Consider the following 21,944-nt stretch of genomic DNA (forward strand, 5'->3'; position numbering starts at 1 on the left):
TCCTAAGCTTTATTTTGATGGGTATTTTTATTGGGGTCATCACACAAAAAATAGCTCAAAATTAGATCTGAAGTTTTGAAAAAGTTTCCTAGCGATTTTTAGATATCAAAATAGGGCAGAAATACTTTAAATTTGGTACCTAGTTGAAGCCCAATTATTGGAGAAAATATTTTTGCCATTGGCTATTCTTCTTTGTTAACGGCCTCCCTCCGCTGTCATAGTTTTCAATAGGTACTTTCATGGGCTGTGCGCGGCGCCGCCAGGTTTGCTGTACTCACTAACCCAATTCTCTACTGAGTGACTATACTTCTAGTACATTTTATATATGTTTATTGTGAATGGATTTGAACATATTTAGTACCATATGAAAGATAATGAAATAAGCTTTACAAAGGTGTTTTTAAAATTTATATTTGATCAATAGTTTTCAAGAGAGACTCAATTAAAAAAGATGAATATCATTCCAGTTTCCGGAAATTCCACTAAAAACCTGCATAGTTTACACTTCCTTGCCGGTACCTAATAATATAGAAACAAACAGGATTAGAATAGTAATGCTGGACCAGATTTAAATCATGATCATAAATATGATGCTTACCATATCAAAAACTGAATCAGTGACCGCAAAAATGAAAATTTACACTTTAATATTCTTATTCTCAACAAAAAAAAAAAGCTTTAAAATGATGGGTTTAATTCACTGGAATTGACTTACTATTGCCAACACTTATGAGAAAAAGTATTATGACTTCTCTGTATAAAGGTATGGCCTACACTGCCACATTCTTTATGCTAATTACTCAGTTTACATATAGCAACAGTACGCTGGTTTTGGGATGGTAGGCCCATATAATTTTATTAAATTAGTGAATTGCACAATTAAAAAAATTTTTTTTTTTCTCTTTTTAGTGGGGGCACTCCACTTTTATCCATTTTCTTCATTTAATTTACAATATTTCCTTTGTACATATTTACAAAAAAATATCATCTAAGTGTAAAAATTAAAATATAAGTTATACAGATTTTGGTATTTCTTGAATTAAAACTTATTTTTAAAAAGGTGTTAAAAAAAGGATTTAAATCCGTAAAAAAATAAATTGTGTTAATAGATACCAGATAATGACTTGTATGAGAGACGAGTGAACCAGCGAGTAGACTCACTGACTGGGAACATTTACACTAAAGAGGTTTGGAGTCCGGAGAAATCTGACACTTCACAAGTAATCAAAGATGGTGATGAGGATGAAGAAGGGGAGGAAGAAGAAGATGAAGAAGAGGAAGAAGAAGCAGAACCAATAGAAGAGGAAGGGGTAAGATTCTCGTTCCATTACATTGCAATAATAATGATAAATGGAAATTAAAAATACTGTATACTAAAATGGACATATATAAAAACACTGCCATCCAACAAAAATATTAAATGCAGAACTTTATTGGTGTTGTAAAAGCAACTGTACAAGTCATTTGTTTGTTATTTGCAATCCATATAAAAAATGCTATACCTAAAAAAATGTTTAACTCATTTAAACATATAAATTGAAATATAATCTTTAAAAATATTTAAAAAATATAAATTTTGTAATTGAAATTACAGGCGAATCACATGTCCGAGCGGTAAGGCAGGGGTGCCCGACCGTCCCATGGCAAACAACCTAACTGCTATTGTATTCTTGTTAAAAGTTGTTTTGCCTTGGAATCGCTGTACTGCTGACTATAGTTTTCAAATCGGTGCTGGTGTAATTAAGCAGATTTCTCTGTTTTGTTGAGTGTGAAGTCATTTAAAGGGCTTGACTTTTTGTCCTGGACAATAAAGATATTGCCTCAACCTTTTACTGATTGTTTTTGAAGGTACATTTACAGTTGCGATAGGCTTAGATGAAACAAATGAGACCCACGATGTGCCTTTTGATCATGCTATAATATTTAGTTGGTAATGTGAAAGCAAGGAATTATCAGTTACCTATGTTAAATTAAGATGCATTTTGATCTGAACATGCATTTCGTCATTTTTTTTCTTTGTTCTTTGGTTTTATAGGAAATTGATGCTGTTCCTGAGCTAAGCTTTGAAATTCTTGAACGACTTGTGCGAAGACCAGAAGACCTTGCTGCGTATGTCACAGCTAATATCAAATCCTACAAAAATGGCATGCTTAGACTTTATGAGGTAGGAGACAAGCATTTTCTACTGTGAAGGCTTAAATATTTTATGTGCTAATTGTGTAGGAAAATAGGAAATATAAAATAACAGTAAGTTTGTAATAAATTTATAGGAGACTAAAAACCTTGTTGAAAGGCACTTTTGTGAGCTTGCTGCCTGCCAATATTGAGGATTGCGATTAAAAATAAAATTTATTTTTTGCCATTTAACTCGCACACTGCCACAATAAAATGGAAATGTCTGTCTACTTGTTACGGCCACCTCTGCCTTGAAATCTCCTAAAATAAGATATATATATTTCTTCCTAATTTTATTTTAAGTATTTAACAATAATAATAATAATTATAATAGTGGATGTTTATAAGGGGCCGGTATCCGCATGGTGCCAGAGCCAAACAAGACAGAAAAAATACAAGAGTGGAATTATGGAAGGTAATAGTGCAGGAAGAGGAGAATTAATTAGTGGGAAAGTGCTGGTCAAATATATATTTCTTTAGACTGGACATGATTGTAGTGATATTTTCATCAGACATGATGTGTATGGGCAGAGCATTACAGATTTTGAGAGCATGAGCAACAAGAAATGATCTATTTCCCCAATTATTCTTATTACTATGTTCAGCTAGGAGGAGTTGATGATCAAAGAGTCCTTCTTGGTATATATGGCGATAACAGATTTGACTATCCCATACTACAATGTTTATATTCAACAATAGAATTTTGTATTTATATCCTCTTCCATCCGGATGTTTTTGGCAAAACCATTTACTAAAAAGTAAACAACATTTAATTTTTATTTTTTTTCCAACCTTCTCTGATGATCTTTAAAAAAGTATGTTTGCCTTATTTATAAATACATGTGATAGCTTAACCATGAATTTTAGCTCTGTGGTTACAACCAGGCAACAATTTTTGGCCTAATAAAAAAAACAACATAAATGCAATAGTGAAAATGATGCGATGCCATTTACTTCATCCAAAGGATTACATGGCAGATCATGATCAGCAATATTTGATTGAACTAGATGGAAACAAAACGCCAGGCACGCTGTTTAAAGACCTTATGCTCAAGCTGAACACATTTACACTACGCCGTGCAGCAGTACCGATCCGTCTTCAAAACACTGAGGAAGAAGAGATACCTGAGGATGTGGAAACGGAAGAGTTAATGCGAACATTAGCAAGCACTGAGATGGTGGCCCCGCGGTACCGCTGGCGACGTAGTCGTTGGGCACGTGCTTGCCCTGTGGAACTGCAGAAGGGGAATGTAATCATGGGAAAGCCAGAATATGCAGTCGGGTATAGAGAATATTTTCTGAGATTTATTTCTTTTGACTAGGTGTACATTTTTAGTAACACAGATCACTTAAATTACTTAGTTTCCTTAAAGATAAATTACACTTCTAAGAAGAATGAATTATTTGTCTTTCTATTTACTAGTTCTACATTATTAATACCACAGTTCTCAGAATTTAAGAAAATGGAAACAAATTATTATAGACTTATTAAGCAATAACAATATGATTTTACAAAATTCTGATGTTAATAAATACAAGAAAGTATAATACATACTGCAAGTATTGAAATACATGCCATCGTGTTGGGATTCAATATTTTGACATTAATTATGTCATCATTATTCCTGATGATGACATAATTAATGTATTATAATGCAGTATGTATTATACTTTCTTATCTGAGATAAATACAAGATAATGAAAATATAAGAGATAAAATAAGTATTATCATATGATGAAGTATAATTTTAAAAGAGTACAAATAATTTGATGATGGCTGCGAATTGATACTAATTCAATTTTGAAAAATAAATGCAGATTAAGAACACTCAAATTTTCATTTTTGTTTCTTACAATATAGTTGTATTATTTGTATTATATTCATATAAAAGTCTGTGTTCAATAATATCGTGTATTTAATATCCTTGTTTTCTTTTTTATTATATGATTTATTCAACATCAATGCAATGCTAATAATGTAACATTACTGGATTGTATAATTATGATCAAAACCAATTCTCATACTCTTGGTTGTGTATTTGTCTTGTAAAAGGATTCCCACAAGCCATAAGCAACAGCTCTACAATTATGTTTTTGTCTTCGTAGTTTCTTGGATAAAATATATGTGATGTCTGGACCAGAGGCTTTTGAGAAGTTCTTGAAAAACCCCAGGCCATACTTGATTGGACCACAACCGAGGCCTCCATGCAAACTCAGTGTAGTTGGCCCACCTCTAGCTGGAAAAACATCCATCTCGCATCTTCTTGCTCAGAAGTTTAATGCTAGGGTAAGAAAAATGCTTTAAATCTCTAATCAATTGATGTTCAAAATTTTTAAGCAATTCAACAGTTGGTTTGTTAAGCGGGGGCATACACTATGCAGACGGTCGTGTGCTAATTCAATTTCATAAATGGTGCACGCAAATAGTTGTTTTTAATGATGATCATCCGCTCGGACGGCATCTTACAATTAATCAGCAGGCCATCTGACCGGGAGTCAATATGGCCTCGTCTACCGACCTTTGTACGATGCATTTTGTATCTGGCTGTAGCTTTTAAATACTCCATACTAACAGGCTGATGTTCACCATTGCAATTATTTCAAGGAAAAATGCTCACACAATATAAAGAGCCAAGGAACCCATAATAAATATCGCTAGAGCGTTGCTGCTCCTAAAAGCAACATGGTAATACATATTATACAGATGTTCTATTCAAGGTGGCAGCCAAAGTAATAATAGGTTCAGTCAGTAATTTCTATAATCCTTAGGTCCTTGATGTAACTGAATTGATAAAACCAAGAATGAAGGCTCACAAAGAGAAACAGATTCAGCTTGCCACAGAAGAGGCCAAAGAAAATGCAATTTCTTCAGTCAAATCAAAGCTTCGAGAGGAAAGAGAAGGTGGGTAATATTTACAACATATTCCTCATTCCCAACATACAGATTAAATTTTACAATGTTAATCACTGCAGTCAACTGAATAAATACATACCTTAGGAATATAAGATGATTGAAGATTTTGATTAAAAGTAATATTAAAGAAAAATATCTTTGAAGAATCTAATACGAATAATAATTACTTAAGAAAAAACTAAACTATACTTCGTTTTAATACAATTTCAAATAGCTGTCAATTTTAAAGCCGGACCCCTGGTCACTTTATTAATGCTGCCTTCATTCCATTCTAGCCAATGTATTTGAATCTTCAGACGAGCAGCCTGATCCCAATGAGGCTGCACAGGATGAGCAGTCCGATGATCCTACTGGTAAACATGCCAAACATACTATGTTTGCTGCACTGTTTCACTTGTAACTTTACGCCTTCATTCCCTAACATCACATTTCTAATTCAGGAATAATAGCAGTAGCCTATATCCTTGCATTTCAGAAGCAAAACAACATTTTTTGACATTTACATAAAGTATTGGAACCTTTGTGCTTATTTGTCATTTAAACTCCCATTCTTATGTGGCCACAATATAATTTTGGTGGGAACCACATCGTCCTATGCCTGTTTAAAAGGTCTATATTCTGAGGTGTTAATCATATGACCCGCCTGTGATGAATCATGTAACATTAAGCTCACTACATGCAAGCAAATTCAACCCAGTGACAGTATAGCCTCATCATAATATGCCCATGTGTGTTTTCCATGTCTTGTATCATATGTGGCAAAGACAATCCAAACCAGTCACTCATCACAAAGTTATTAATACAGGGATAAAGAGTAAAATATGAGCTATGAAATGGTAAAAGAATCATTTAAATCCGACATTTCGTTATGAAGTTACAGGAGTTTAAACAAACAGTTGTTTAAAGAACAATATTTGAGAAATCAGCCTTCAAAGTTTACGATTTCAGGCATTTCTTAGGCAGAAACCATCACCAAATCGTTAAAAATGTTTTTTTTTACATTGAAAATGAGGAAATAACAACATAGCATGATGTATAGATATATAAAGGTATTAGTTTAGTGCAATAAAATAGATTTAAAAAAAAATTGACATTCCAGCATGTTTTCGCCATTTTCTCTGAAACACGATTTGCGACGAGTGACTTGTCTTTGCCACATAAGTTTTGCCTCACGACGCCCATCTGCATCAGATGCAATTGAGGAAACAGTCAGTTGACCAAAATGCATATTTTCATTAAAAATTTTTAGTGATATATTATTCGAAATAACTTTTTTTGTACAGTAGTAAAATCAATAACAGTAACAGTAGCAAAAACATTAACAATAGAAAAGTAATAGTACTGATAACACTGTTAATTATAATGATGGATATAATTATATTAATAATTTGTAATGCCATATTATGTAATAAGCTATAGGTTATTAAATTTATTGATGGATTGTAATAATAATATTTTTTAGATTTTTAAGATTATCTGTATACTATTCGACAGTGATATCTTAAAGCAGTGTGGCTGTAGAAATCTAAGGGTAGGGTGGATGATAGACATTTTAAGGGTGGATGGGTGATAACATTGGTAAACTCTAAATAATAAGGGTTGATTTTAAGGAGGGTGGAGGGCCTGAAATTAGCTTTAGACTTGCTAGGAAACTCCAAGGCTGGGTGGCCCTGTATTGCATATAAATAATTCAGTATTCCGCATATCATAAGTAAATGGTAGTTGACTGTAATGTGTTGTGATTTTTGTAGCGGCCGAGCAACTTGCTCGTGTCAAGGCCCGCGAAGAATCCGAGGCAGCTGAAGCCGAAGCAGAAGAAGGTATAACACGTAGTAACATGTAGAGGGAGTCCTTTGTCAGCTGTCTAATATCATCTCTTTTTAATAGATATAGGTTTGCTGTGAAACTCGTAGGTCTGTCCTAAATTAACACATCTTCTGTCTTATACAAAATTTTGAGTAAAAATTATTGACAAGAACAACTCACATATATTCATAATCTCTGTGCACATCACAAAGTAAAATTAGATTTGAAAATTACTGGTTTTATTGCTTAAACTAAATGAGGCTTTTGACTATGATTAGTTCATCAACCTTTCAATTGGTGTTTCTTGCTTGCTAGATTATTACTTATATTTTCATAGATGCCACATAGGTTGGGTTGTCAGTTTAGTTTGCCAATAACTCAACTGAAGTATAATGTCATATCCATATACTAACTATCACTACTCAGTTGGTAAAACTATCTTCTTCCGGAAACTATCCTGGTATTTCGAGGCTTTGATACTATTTCTTTTTTGAATACACTATGACTATTTCTGTTTTTGGAATGCAGTATTCTAGGCTTTTTAAAATAGATTTCTAAACTTTTCTGCTTTTGATTTTCTAGCTTTTCCTTTCTTTAGCTATGTAAAAAAAACCCCAAATAATCCCTAAAAGGTTTTCTCTGTCTCTTCTTTTAACAATTTGAAAATGCATTTTTAATGTTGTTGTTTCATAACCTCCTGTGAAATCTGCCACATCATCATATACATTATACAACAATTGGTAATTTTTCTTTGTTTATTTGGTAATGTAGTTCTTTTCATAGTGGCCTGTTAATTCATAAGTTTTGCTGTAATACTCAATTCTTTTTTTTTTAGCCATATAGTGATGGTGTGCTCTTTTGGTATACTCATTTTTTTTAATCAAACTTCATATAATTTTGATAAAGTAATAGCAAGTGTAAAACATATGACTGAAAATAAGCTATATTTCAAGAGTTTTTTGAATAGCATTTTAAAAACTGAAACATCTGATGGTAATTCAATCTTTGTATGAGACAACATAAATTGTTAATGTATTCTATTACCTACTCCATGGATGATTAGAATTTTGACTGAGTGACACAGAAAAGAAATGAACTGCAGAGCATGTGATTTTGTAGGTTCAAATAGTAATCATCACATGACTAATGCATACTCAGGTATCATTCATAATAATCATTGCTTCCATTAACACAGAAAGGTACAAGTTGACAACAGACACTGAAGGTGAAAAAACACCTCGTGAAGGAGATGAGGAAAAGGATACAGATACAGATGAGAAAAATGAGGATAGAGTGGTTGAGAAAGAAGGTAGAAACAATTAATAACAGCGTGTTATAAGTCTTCTGTCTAATTAACACCATTTTTTTCCTCAATTTGATTTGTACTTGTTTTGCCACTGTTATGCAACGTAATCATTGTATCTATTATGCAAATTACTGACAAAATACAAAGTGACTCAAGTGAGGTGGTATTTTGATAACAGGGATTCTAAAGCCATGTAGTATAAAGTGTGCATCCCTATGTCAAAGGTCAAGGCATATAAGTATACAGTCATATTGGCTATAATAATTATTGGTATTTTAATAAAAGCATTATGAAACATCATTACCTCGATTTTTCTGATACAAATTATGGTACACACAATAGTATAGTCCATATGACTGCTTATACTTTGGACTTTGACATAGTCATGCTCTTGAAACTACAAGATGGCTTAATCACTTAGGGTTGACCACTTAATGATTGGTCAAGTTTGTCTTCATAGAGAACATGGTCTGTTGTAAAGTCTTTGTATATTTTCAAACCAGGTCTTAAATAACACGTTTATTGAATATTAATTTTCACAAATTAGCTCTTCTAGCAAACCTGATTATTGCGACAATCTTATTGCAAAAAATACTCTAAAAACTATAAGAAAAATATGTATATTGAAATCATGATTAATCAGTATTGTAAATATAACTGCCAGTTCTAATGAACTGACTATTTTACATTGTTGAATCCCTATTGATTCAAATGTCCACATTTAACATTATTTTAAAATGCAAAAGGTTTTGCCAATATCAGGTTCTCAATAAATGTGTGTCAACAAAGTGCCAATTAGCGCTTAATTGTATTGCATAGTTCTTACACATTTTATTTCACTAACACTACTAACATTTAATATTGCTTGTCTATATGTAATTGTATTCTCATTTATTGCACTTTATACTATTATATCATCTTGTCATATCATTTTATTATAATAACTACAGTACTTTTCTTCTCGCATAAATCTTCTATTTACATAATATTTTATTCTGTATAATTGTTTGCCATTAGTAGCTTTAACTATTTCAGTTTTTTGTAGTTGCAATATTATTATTTTCTATTTTTAAATTGTTTTTTTATGAATAACTATTTCACTTGTATTATATTTTGTTCCATAAACTGAAACTTGTACATATTGTTTGGTGATTTTATTGTCTACTGCCTTTGTGAGTGGTTGCTTTGTGCAACACAGGTCTGCTGACTGTCAATGGTGGCCTTGGCTTTAAAATTGTGTTTAAATAACGTTCCGTTGCACAACACATGCTCGCATCATGGTCTCATGGAACCATATTTGCTGCTGACACAGGTTGCACTCAGATAGCTTTTTAAATGCATATAAAGCTATGCTCATTTTGCTCAGCTAATAATCATATATTTGCCATTCTGTATTAAATATATTCTGATTTTTGTTAATTTTTGTCAATGTCATTATATTAAAAGTCATCATAATACTTGCCTTAAGATGTGTTCCTAAATGTAAAAAAAATGAATTTTTCTAAAACACACAAAGGGTGTTTGACGATAAACTTGGGAACATAACTACTGTTTCTCCAACCGTATTTCCCAGTCAAACATCATTTTTTGTGTCTTAGAAAAATCAGTTGTACAATATATCATCAACATTTTTTTTTTCCTCTGAAGCCTGCTGGCTTTTAATGGTTCAGACATAATTTAATGATTCAATCTCTGTGTTTACTTAAAATAAACTTTAACAATAAGATTCAATGTTTAAATACTTAAAGTAATTAACTTACAATATATGAATTTTAAATTGTAAGTTAATAATCTTAAGTAATTTACTTAAATAAGGTTAATAACTTAAAGTTTATTACTTTAAGTTATTAACTTGCAATTTGAAGTTAATAAATGAGACTATATTTTTCCAATTTACAAATGTGCGTAATACCATCATAGACCCATCAATGACTGACCGACATAAATTATTTTCTACTAAAAACTTGGAAATAAGTAAAAACTGAATTTGATAGTTTTAAATGAGAAATGTGTGTTTCAATTGAACATTTCAGGGGCGGGGTCGAGGGATTGTTTTAGTTTTCATGACATACAACATTTCTTTTAATTTCATTTATTTGATGAATATAATTTGATTATATATTTCTGTTTGCATATTAAGTAATTAGAGTATTAAATTGTTATTCTTGTTTGATATTGTTTCTCTCTTTAATATTTCATAAACAAATTGAAAAACAGATGAAGATGAGGAAGATAAAGGTAAGGAATCGTATCACAATAATTTTGTTTATATCAGCACTTTCATTTTCTCTCATTAAATATGGTTCAAATAAAACAATTAATATTTTGTAAATGAAATTTGAATTTTGTTACTCAGTAGATGACAGTGCAACTGTGAAAGGTTCTATTGCCCCAACTGAACCAGCATCGGGAGTCACTGAGTCGGAATACAACAAACCAGATTCACTAGACCCTGAGGTGAATGAATCACACCCTGAGGTCCAGGCGGCCATTGAGGCTGCCATTGTGGAAGCAGAATCTCAGGTGTACTCGTTGGCACCAGAACAGTATGTCGATGCTATAGAGGAGGCCATCAATGAAGTTCACAAGGAACTGAAACGAAAGGATCAAAATGGGCCTGGGTAAGTTATTGAGCAGAAAATCTGTGGAGGGGATGCTACAGGTGAAAGTTGCAGAGTTAGGAACATGAAAGAAGGGTTGATATGACATTGCCAGTTATAAGATGGAAGTTGGATGTAAATCTTGATTGGCCAATATCTACTTCTTGTCTTTCCCAAATGGAATAGAAAAAATATAAATGTGTATGCCATCTGCATTTTGACATTCACACTTTTCCATTTATAGAGATGTCGACCTGTTGTTTATAGTTTAATTATCACAATCAAAAAAATGTTTGGCAATTAGTACTACTAATTGTGCTTCTTTGCCTAGTGATAAACCCTAAAATTTTGACTCTCCAGCTGCACATACTAACTTTTTTTCCTACTATAATTTCATTCATTCCTTATGTTTAATCCAAGTGCTGGTGGTTGGGTTCTGGATAATTTCCCACAAACAAGGGACCAATGGAATGTTCTAATTGACCGTGGATTGGCCCCTGATGAGGTCATCATGTTGAAAGATACAAGTGAGGGCGGTGTTTCATTACTCAAACGCTGGTATAAACTGAACAAGGAGGAAGTGGACATGAAAGCTAGAATTCGTCAAGAGGAAGAAGAAGCAGAAAAGAACAGAGTGTTAGAGGATGCCAGGTATGCCCCATTAAAGAATGCATTTAAAATTTTTTTTTTTTTTTGTGGTTACATTAAGTAGTTGATTATTTTTTCCTTGTACTTTTAAAAATCACTTGTAGAATTTACAGAAACAAGTAAACAGCAGCATACAAAATATATGAATAAAGATAAAAGAAATATATACAAACAATGTGATTTAAAACTAGTTTTAATTGTACTCTCTCGCAAACTGGGCTTGTTTTTGGTAAGTGAAGTATTTAGATTGGTTGTATGGGAATTTATAAACTCTAATTTATATTAATAAGTGATGATTTATAAATTTTATATAGAGTAAATATTTTCCACCATGTTTCCACTAATAAATTGCTCCAATTACTATTTTACACTAAAAAATTGAAAAAAAAAAAAAAAAAAAAAAAAAATTGAGAGCTTGTACATCAGTTTTTAGCTTCATTTTAAACAGGTACCAGCAAATTGGTGGTAGTTACCTGCTGTGGAGCAGCATCTCACCGTCTTCCTCTTCCCACTACTTGAATCTGGGAAAAATCTCCAGCCCTATAATCCCTGTGGCTCGGCAAGGATTTACTAGTTAACTTTATTTTATGTGTTTAAAAAAGGAATCATAATCATCATAACCTTATACATTAATAGGCTAGCTTGCAGAAAATATAGTCTGTGAATCAGCAAAACTAGTTAAATTTAATTTATTCTTTTAAACAATTAATTTAAAAAATTTGAAGATTGAAAGTTTTGAGGGTTACTAAAGTTAGCAATCATATATACACCTTTCTTCTTGGTTTCAAGCATTTCTTTTTATCCCTGATCTTTGGTTTTACTACCTTCTGAACTTTCACCAATGCAACAGAGTTGTTTTCGAAGATGTTAATCGATAGACTTATGAGATTATGTCTCTTAAGTCCTATGGTAGAAGAGAATTCAAGGTAAAAATGTGTTGCTGCAGTATCGGTGCATTGAGATATGCAGCAACAGATTGAAACCCTTGACGCTCAGGTTCAGAAGCCAAACCCTTAACAATACAGTAAACTGTTTCCATAAAATTTAAATTTTTTAAATAACACCCTATTTTATTTGGATTTTAAATTTACAATCATCTAATATGGTCTATTAAATTTTACTTTCCTGTGTATTGTATATTTAAATTTTATTTTTTTATTTAATAATGTTTAATTACTATTTACATGCTTCCACTAAATATCTGTTGAAAGAAATTTTTATAAAGTTTTATATTAACAATACCTATTATGGTAATTTGTTTTTAAACGCTTCTAATTATATTTTTTTATTCTTCTTTGATCATGCTATGGTTACACCAATTTTTATCTCGCTATAACAGTATATTGTTATAGAGCATGTTCAGGCTTGTTTATAATGTGCTGTAAAAGTATAACACTAATTGACCTAAGATTTTTTAGTTAATAAATATTAACCACATACAGTAAGTATAATATTACATTAACATTATGTTTACATCATTATGATTAGTAGCATTAATGCAGTTTCATGCAAAGTCATTGTATGAACATATGCCAATTTGTGCTATAGTATTATTAATATAACCTATGAAATTAATTAATATAAAAATAAATTATTTCTACATTTACCATATTCAGACTTCAGGATGAAAGGAGGAAAATTGAAGAGGAAGAAAGAAGGCTGGCTGAAATTGAAGAAAGACGCCAAAAAAGAATTGAAGATGGTGAAGACCCAGAAGGTATGTTTTTATTCTATATTTGATATGCCCATATATGGGCAAGTGACAGATTATTTGTCACATAAATTGACTTGGCTTATAAGGCAGAATCACTCGCATGCATTATGTGCAAGGTGCTACAGTAGTTTCTTAATTAAATTACTTGTATTTGTATGGCTAAAGGTACAATAGATCATTCCATTAAGCCCCGCCCCTTAGATATTGCTTAGGTCTCTCAAAAAGATAGTGTAAGTGTATGTAAACACTTATGTTTGTGGGACAATACGTGTGTTGGACATGCGCATATTCCTAGCACTGTTCTGGTTGGTCAGTCAAGTTTGATTGACACTCCCAAAGAGGTCCATTGTAATGATACACTGTTTTGAACTTTCATGTACAACTACAATTTATTAGAAAACTCCATGGTTTAGAGTAACCCTTGAGATCAAGCTTTTAATATTATCTTTTTTTTTTCTATCATAAAATTTAATTATTCACCGTTCATTCAATTCCCCTACCCCCATCGATGTATCAGACATTGGTACAGATGGAGAGGGAGATACAGAGCAAGAACAGGAGCAGGAACAGGAGGGAGGACAAGAAGAAGGTAGAAGATTACAGTGTGCTTGCTAATCTTCATAAAATGATTTGATAATCATTCATGCTAACATATTGGTCTCTACTAACATTTGCTCTTCAAACACTAGGCCTACATTTCCCTCGCTTTGGAATATTATAATGCTGCTGTTTAATATTGTATACCTGACCTTTTATCTCGCAAGAAAGCACATATCACGCTTGTATACAGGAAGCATATTATAAATACATTACTTGTATTCAATTATACATGTAATTATTTTAACAAATTGCCATCAAATACTAAAATGTTATTGGTGAACAGCATGAATATATTTATATCAAGGTTATTGCTATCAAATACTAATATATTATTGGTGAACAGCATGAATATATTCATATCCAGCTTATTGCCATCAAATACTAATATATATTGATGTAAAACATGAATATATTCATATCAAGCTAATGAAGATGATACATATTTAATCGGCACACAGTTCTAGAGTTCATTTCGGTGACAAGAAACTTCACGGGGCGGAACTTTTTAATAGACACTGTTGGCAAAATGTATGTCTATCAAATATTTATATGGCAGAAGGTCTTGGCAAAACGATTATTGCTACCAATCGATTATCGTGGATATATACATTGCAGGTGGGGGTGGGGGGATCCAGAGAAAAATCTGGGTCATGCAGCGTTTGAAGCACCAAGTGAGGTGGGGTTGTTTGAGATTTTTGTTTAGAAATGCTTGACCATAAACACTGGGTACATATAATTTAAAACTAAAATTAGCTTGTTTTGGAGTACCATGCTCTCCCCTTTCTACTTCCTTTTCTTCTTACTAATCTTTTTTGTTCTGTTTTGGTGGGAGTTATTGATGTCTGTGTTCCCCTCCCACTTTGGATATGCCCCTGTCATAATATTGCATTTAAAAGTAGTGCTAATCATTTATTTTTTTTTATGCGTATGCACAGCATAATAATACAGTCTGGTGTAAAATATACAACACATCCACATGTACGCACTGAATGCACTCTCACAGTCAGTTTTATATCGTTGAGTTTATTCAAATTTGTTATTTGAATTTGTTGTAATACATATCTTGAGAGTGGGTATTACTGAGTGAGTATATTCTATTTGTGTCCCATGTTACTAATATTAAATGATAAAGTGGAACAAAAAAAAAAAAGAATTTCTGTGGGAATGAAACCAGCAATCTTGGAAGTAGATCAAATTAATAATTATTAATAATCAATTTATTAATTAGTATTATTATTTCCAGTATTTCACAAATTTATTGCTGTATTTCCAGGTTCCGACCTTCAGTTATCCCAAATATTTCACAGCAGATATGACAAGGCTCTGTTCTTCATTCATCCATACCAAAAACAAAAGATAATTGAAGTTACTGGTTCGGTTTTCACAGTAGTTCATTATTTAGAAGGTTTTCTTATGAGTTAGAATCCAGTAATCTCGGATGAAAGTTTGAAAAGGACGAAATGGTTTGAATTTAGTTTCTAATTTAGCACAGTGTTGTATACTGTACTAACTGTTATATCCTCTGGAACATTTAAAGGTGAAACGATGCCCCCTGACATCAAAGTTGAAAGCATCAATGCCGAAGCCACTCCCGATTCCAAACCCATTGTTGACCTGAAGTCTGATAATAATGATCAGGGGGGTAAGATCAGGGGGGTAATGTGTATTTCACAGTATTGCCCGACGCAGAAATTATATCAGGTAGCATCAGCAACAGTAAACCCACACTCATACCCATTTGCACATGCACACACATACCACCACACACACTTGCACATACATTGTTCAACTTTAAAATTTGTAAATCAGCATCTGTATTAATTAATTTAGTGAATGATGCTCTCTGTTTATACTTACTCTGGGTTACCTTCACTTAACATTTCCTCATTGAGGTATCAACACTATTAATTTTTCTAATCATAGAAAGTAATACAAGTATATTTGATATGTGAACAAGTATATTTGCACCTAATTATAATTAATGATGATTACCTTCAGTTTTAGTCAATGAAACTTTTTCAACAGTAGCACTTAATGTGTGTTTTAACATAAATTACCTTATATAATAAAACATACATATTTATCATATTAACAAAATAATAAGACTACCATTAGACCTAAATTAAAAATATTTAGTTGAAGGGCACCAAACTAATATATACCCTTAACAAAAGTATCCAATAAGGATTATAATAATATGTTAGATATATTAAAAAAGTGATAGTAATTTGAGAAGTGTAGAGAGGACAACTTACGGTAAACAAATTCCATTTTCCAATTAAGTGTAATGCATTAATTAATACTCTCAGGACTGCTATTGCATATTTAATTAGGTTTGATTGACTTGTGCACTATTTGCTTTGCATAATATATATTGCTTGTACGCTACATTAACCATCATTAATGTTTCACCACTTGCATGATGCTTACAGATGATGTCGTCACTGCTGAATCTAAAACAGCGCCCTCTGCTGAGGCTGAATCTTCAACCCTGTCTGTGGAAGGAGGTAGCTTGATTAAACTAATACGTGTGAAAAATAACTAACATTAAATCTTTGAATTACTACAGCTTTTCTAGCAAATTTACATCAAAACTCTAATTGTTTAAAACATGGTAATATTTACAATACAGTACTGCACATTTCAACAGTCACCTAGGGATGTGCCATATGAAATTGTTTTTTCTGCATACAATTATTAATTGGCATATTTGTATTAGGTTGTTGAATGTGCAGTTTTTGTAAATATAAAGAGTTCTTTATATTGTCATTATCTTCTGATAGTCTCTGTCTATTTTCCCTATTCAATTTAAACTCTTATTTTATGTATTTTCTTCTGCAGATAATATAAGAGCAGGCATCTAGTCTGTTGTTATTTTAATAGTTAAACTCTTTCAGTTTAGACATTTATTTCTATATAGATATAGTAGTACAAAAAGGAATTGCCTTTTTAATTGAAGTCTCATGTGGGACACACCCTGCATCGGCCCATGAACCTATCTTGCTCTGTGTGAGTGCGAGGTACTGCAATACCTGCCAATTGTCAGTGGCAGGCTAAGAAGATTGTTTTAAAAAAAAACAAACATTCAGCATGCCTCTTTGTGTTGCGATTTCCATGAAATTGGGCCAGCAATAGTCATTTGATGCTGTGTGCCCGGCCTCAGATAAAATGTTTCTGTGTATGTAGTGGTATATTGACGGGCAATATGTATATTGTAGTCTATTCGTAGAGTTTTGCTTTTTGTAGGTAGTATAAAAAGGAGTAGAGCATTAGCAAGCATTTTCTTTGGAACTACTGTACTTTACCTCAGCATATAGTAGTAGAGTATTAATAGGAATGAATAATCTTTATTTTAGTGTATTCACGCTAACAGTTTATTCAAACTTCTGTTTATGTATAATTAGTTTGAATGTATAAATAAGAATACCAGACTGTCATTCATTTCATAGATCATTCTACTTTATTCTATAGATGATATAACAGATGATATCTGTGCCTACTCTGAAAAAACGTCTATTTTCCTTACCAGATTTCTCCATAGAAAGAAACTTTATGCTTTTTCAAAGTTTATTTTTATTGTTCTGTAGTTCAGATGAAGTTGTTGCTTGCTGTGATTTTTAACTGGTTTTGATCTTGTAGGATAAAATGCTTCCTTGATATTTCAGAAGGCTAATTATTCCAGAAATAAATTTAAAAGTAATAGTTTTTGTTCAACAGAAGCAGAGGAAGAGGAACATGTTGATGTACCCAAAGAGGACCCCCTACCACCTGAAGGTCCCGAGACCCAGCGGTTTAAAGACTTGAGGGCTGATTTTGACCGTGAATGGCCATCCATCCAGGGAATGCTGACCGGTATGGTGAACATTGAGCCAATTGCTATTGACATAGAGGTCAAGAAAGAAGAGGACATTTTGAAGGAGGCAGTTACTGCTGTAGAATGTAGGATTTTATGTATCTCTATTTATGGTAGACCTGTTATAAACAAAACAGGCTGAAAAACTCAGAATGTAACTTTAAATGTTAAGAGATGACTTCAAGAAAATATAAATTTGCTAGCATTCAATTAAAGGTTAGAAATAGCTATGTAAACTTAAAATAAAACCTGGTTTTCATAAAATTGCTACATGATATCGCCGAGAGCTTTTGCCAATGCTGATTGGTCTGTTAACTCAGAGAGCTTTCCTGATTGCATTGGAGACAGCTATACAGTTGATGATGGAAGTGAAGATAATGTAGTGACTGTGTAATGGAACCATACTTTGTTAGCCTTGCAAGAGGATGCCTCCAATATTAATATAATTTTCTTTTGCCAGCACCCTTCACCTACAGACCTTGGGAGTACACAAGTATTGACATGGATGAGGATGATGAGGATGCAGAGGCAGAAGACGATGATGAGATGGAAGAGGAAGAGGTAACAGCAGACTTTTAGAATTGTTCACTACAGACACTATCTGTTTAACAATTATAAAATTTTAAATAGACGGTATAATATCGGCTAAATTCAGGGATCTGATTTGCTGTACAACAGAGATTTGACTAAGTCAAGTTATAAATTATTATTATTATTATTGTTATTGTTATTGTTATTATTATTATTATTATTCATAGTTCCACATACACTGCACCTGAATCTTTGATGTAATTTTCTTTTTATATCAGTTGTACTTTCTGTGACAAATACTATATCTTTGATTTGCCCATATATGGCATGATGATGTCATATGACACACATTGTGCAAATCAAAGATATTTTTTTTTCACATGTGTTATGCTGTAAATGTACACACATACAAACATATCTATTTCTCCATCTGATTCTTTAGTACCTTGGTAATCAGCTTCTTCAGTATTCATGCAGTTGTTGAAGAAATACCTGCATTGGATAAGAGGAAGACTGCATTTCACTCAAACTATAAATATTATAGTATAGTCTTTAAAGTGCTAAGATTTATAATTTCTTATATTGTTCTACAGCAGACTAATGTGGCTACACATTTTATTCATCATGATGATTTCTCTTGGTAGTCACTGTATTACAATTGATGCTAATATTCCATTAAGGTGATGAATTCCAGCCATTGATGTATCACCTAGAAGCTCTACTAGCCAAAGCTAGGTGCCCCAGACCAATTGTGCCAAGATAGGCCTATATATTTTTGTTGCCATTACTCAAGTTTTCCAAATCAGTTCAGTGAGGCCCCTTGCGAAGCAGAAATTGTAAAAAAGAAAGCATCACAGAGGTTTTTACTTATATTGAGGCCCTTGTCAAAAGCTTTCAGAATAGTGTGGCTCCAAAAAAAGCCTAGCCAGGGCCTGAGGCCACTTTGTTATTCCACTGGTCCCAACTGTATCCTAAGGTACAGTTCCCCCCAATTCTCAACTCCATAAAGCCCTGTTTAACTTGGAATTTTTAAAATAAATTTATCATAGGTATAACACATGTGTTTTGCCCTAACTTTTTTTTTCAAAGAGTATTGCAATATTGTTCATTGATAGGATGAAGAAGTTGCCAAGAATAAGAGGAAACCTTATGGTGACACAAAGCACTTCTGCCCAGTATCTTATGCAGAAAAGTATGTCCTCTGGCCTGGTAACCCAGAAATTGCAGCCAAGTACAGGGAACAAATCTGGTATTTTTCAAACAGTGAAGAGAGGGATAAATTTCTGGCAAAGCCAACAGCATATGTTGCCAAATCAAAACCATTCAAGGTATTGTTATAAACAGCTTTTTTTTGTGATTGTAAGATATAATAAGAATGTAATATTTTTAGGGCTAGATTACTGATTTCTTTTTTGGTTTTTCTCATTATACTGGAATGGAGTTGAATGGCTTCCCTTCCAATCTTAAGGTCCTGGGTTCAATTCCTCTCAATAGGACTTTTTTGCATGCCTAAAAACAACTCCACTCTCCAGGGGACTTGGTTTATAAAGCATCATTCCATCCTGTTTGTGGTGAGTATACGTGCTGTTGGATGTGAAGAGAAAAGAATATAGCAATCACAAAGAGGTCCCATCAATATGTTTTGTTTCCACTAGTACTGTATTACCGTTTTATTGACATTGTCATTATAATCAAATTCTGATAAAAAAAAATCAAGAAAATTGCTGTTTCCAGGCCAGGAAAAAAAATGTTTGTGCCTCAAACCATAAACAATGTCTCAATAAAAAGCCTCCAGCACTAAATTTTATCTGTATAATATATAGCCCTACAGTTCATTTTGTTTAAAATTTTTCCCCAAAAAATCCTCCAGAACATTTATGATGCCTCCGACCGCTTGTCACTAAGGTGTGCACTTTTTCCTGGATGTTTCTGTAGAATTATCATCCTAGTATTTAGAGGACATAAATAATGATGAATTCTCTTTTTTGTTAGTGATTTATTTGAAATATCTATTAAATTTAATTCTAACTTTACTCAATATGTATATTGGTTTTCTGACAGCCTCCACCAGTTCGACTCTTCATGCTTGGCCCAAGGGGTGCAGGGAAGTCCCTTCATGGGCGCGCACTAGCCAAGAAGCTTGGCATCTTCCACATCTCTTTCAAGGATCGTCTTCAAGAGCTTATCATTGCAAAAACTAAGAAGAAGGTGGGGCCAGAATACGAAGAGGAGGAGGAAGAGCCTGACAGCGATGTAGAAGATGGTATCCAAGGGCCAGATGGAGAAGGTGTGGATGGAAGTGGGAAACCAAAAGGAGCAAAGGAAGAACAGGAAGCAGAGGTAAGATGGAAATTAATTATTGAAAAGTTAAATCAGACTCACTTTTATGCATTTCAAAATTGCAAAACATTCTGCCCTCTGTTACAGGAAAAATACAGTCTATCAAAACAAAGTTTTCAGTCAAATACAAATTCAAATTCAAATTTTTTTTTTTTTTTTTTTTTACATTGTTTATTTAATGAATATTTATCAGGATAAACCAACTGTTACCCTAAAAATATTAATAGAGCTGTTTGTCCAAGGCCACTGTATGTTCTTTTAGAATATTTCTATCTTCAAAGGTATCTATTGTTGTATTAAAAGTTGATAAAGAAATGAGGTTGCCTATTTGGGCATTTACGTAATGCGTAAAAGTAGGAGAATAACTCATAAGTCGAAGCGTCTTTGTGGTGAACTGTGTATGGGCGTAGTCCGTAACTATCTAGCCGCCATAAGGAGGCGCTTATAGTAGCTTCATGCTCATATCATTCCACAACGACGGGCTGAAATGAACCATAGTACTTGGTTTACCTAACCTCCTACTTTTCCGAAAGGTGTAATGGGTTCTTTAAAGTGCACACAAGACAGATGCGTACTTCTGAACCTCCATTTTATATCCTTATCCGAGAAGACTCGGTTTTACCAACTGAACCCTGGACGAGGAGTGGCTCAAACCAGTGCCAATGTTAAGGCTGTTACATGCAGCAGCCTTGGACAAATGAATCTATGTGCCTTATACCTACTAACATCAATGCTGATTTTTGTTTTTTTAAGGGTGGTGAAGAGGAAGAACAAGAAGTTGAACTAACAGAAGAAGAGGAAAACATCAAAGCATATCTGATAGACGATGAAACACTGCCACATGAGACCTTAGAGAAGATCATTTCTCCCTGGTGGAATGAGGAACCATTTATGTCAACCGGCTTCATCCTAGAGGGCTTCCCACATTCGGCCGACGAGGCAAATTACCTAGCCGAGCGAGGCCTCTTCCCAGACCTTGCGGTGTCCTTAATCGTTGAGGACACTGACATTCAGTCTAGACTGCTACCTCCAAAACTGAAGAAATGGAAAGAAAGGAGAGACAGAAGGCTTGCCAAGAAGGAACGAAGGAAGGCGAGGAAGAAAAAGGAAAGAGATGCTGCCATCAACAAACGTAAATTAGAGTTGCAGACAGAGATGGCTGATAAGAAAGCTGAACGATTGGTATGCAAATAATTCATATAGTTACACTTTGAACAACAGTTTCATATTCCAATTTTAAGTTAATGTATTGTATTATTTTTATACCATTATATTTATTACTATTATATTGTTTTTATTGTGTTTGTTATAATAATGCAGTATGGATAATATAATGGTATTATTATTGTATTATTTAACATAAAATATTAAAATAAATGTTAATTAAAGGAAAGGGATCCATCTAAACACATTTGTGACTCTGGCATATTGTTATTGTTATCCATGCCAAATAAAAA

At 33.0% G+C, this 21,944-nt stretch overlaps 1 protein-coding gene across 14 annotated transcripts in view; it reads left to right on the top strand.

Moving 5' to 3' along the window:
• The window catches only part of LOC117123297 (adenylate kinase 9-like), a 53,858-nt gene that overhangs the window by 14,904 nt on the left and 17,010 nt on the right, over window positions 1-21,944 (top strand). For 4 of the 14 annotated variants that reach the window (XM_033269168.1, XM_033269165.1, XM_033269174.1 and 1 more), the window contains exons 5-23: window positions 1,110-1,310; window positions 2,036-2,164; window positions 3,141-3,457; window positions 4,282-4,462; window positions 4,945-5,077; window positions 5,365-5,442; window positions 6,841-6,909; window positions 8,091-8,204; window positions 10,419-10,439; window positions 10,558-10,822; window positions 11,222-11,452; window positions 13,066-13,166; window positions 13,681-13,752; window positions 16,196-16,270; window positions 17,481-17,702; window positions 18,077-18,177; window positions 19,263-19,475; window positions 20,209-20,487; window positions 21,241-21,669. In XM_033269168.1, the coding sequence (XP_033125059.1) occupies window positions 1,110-1,310; window positions 2,036-2,164; window positions 3,141-3,457; window positions 4,282-4,462; window positions 4,945-5,077; window positions 5,365-5,442; window positions 6,841-6,909; window positions 8,091-8,204; window positions 10,419-10,439; window positions 10,558-10,822; window positions 11,222-11,452; window positions 13,066-13,166; window positions 13,681-13,752; window positions 16,196-16,270; window positions 17,481-17,702; window positions 18,077-18,177; window positions 19,263-19,475; window positions 20,209-20,487; window positions 21,241-21,669 (3,231 nt within the window). Of the gene's footprint in view, window positions 1-1,109; window positions 1,311-2,035; window positions 2,165-3,140; window positions 3,458-4,281; window positions 4,463-4,944; window positions 5,078-5,364; window positions 5,443-6,840; window positions 6,910-8,090; window positions 8,205-10,418; window positions 10,440-10,557; window positions 10,823-11,221; window positions 11,453-13,065; window positions 13,167-13,680; window positions 13,753-16,193; window positions 16,271-17,480; window positions 17,703-18,076; window positions 18,178-19,262; window positions 19,476-20,208; window positions 20,488-21,240; window positions 21,670-21,944 lie in introns of all 14 variants that reach the window. The other 10 variants (XM_033269167.1, XM_033269166.1, XM_033269172.1 and 7 more) reach the window with 10 other exon arrangements.

The sequence above is a fragment of the Anneissia japonica genome, unplaced genomic scaffold (assembly GCF_011630105.1).
Source record: "Anneissia japonica isolate Jap-2015-1 unplaced genomic scaffold, ASM1163010v1 scaffold287741_len385558_cov193, whole genome shotgun sequence".
Lineage (NCBI taxonomy): Eukaryota > Metazoa > Echinodermata > Crinoidea > Comatulida > Comatulidae > Anneissia > Anneissia japonica.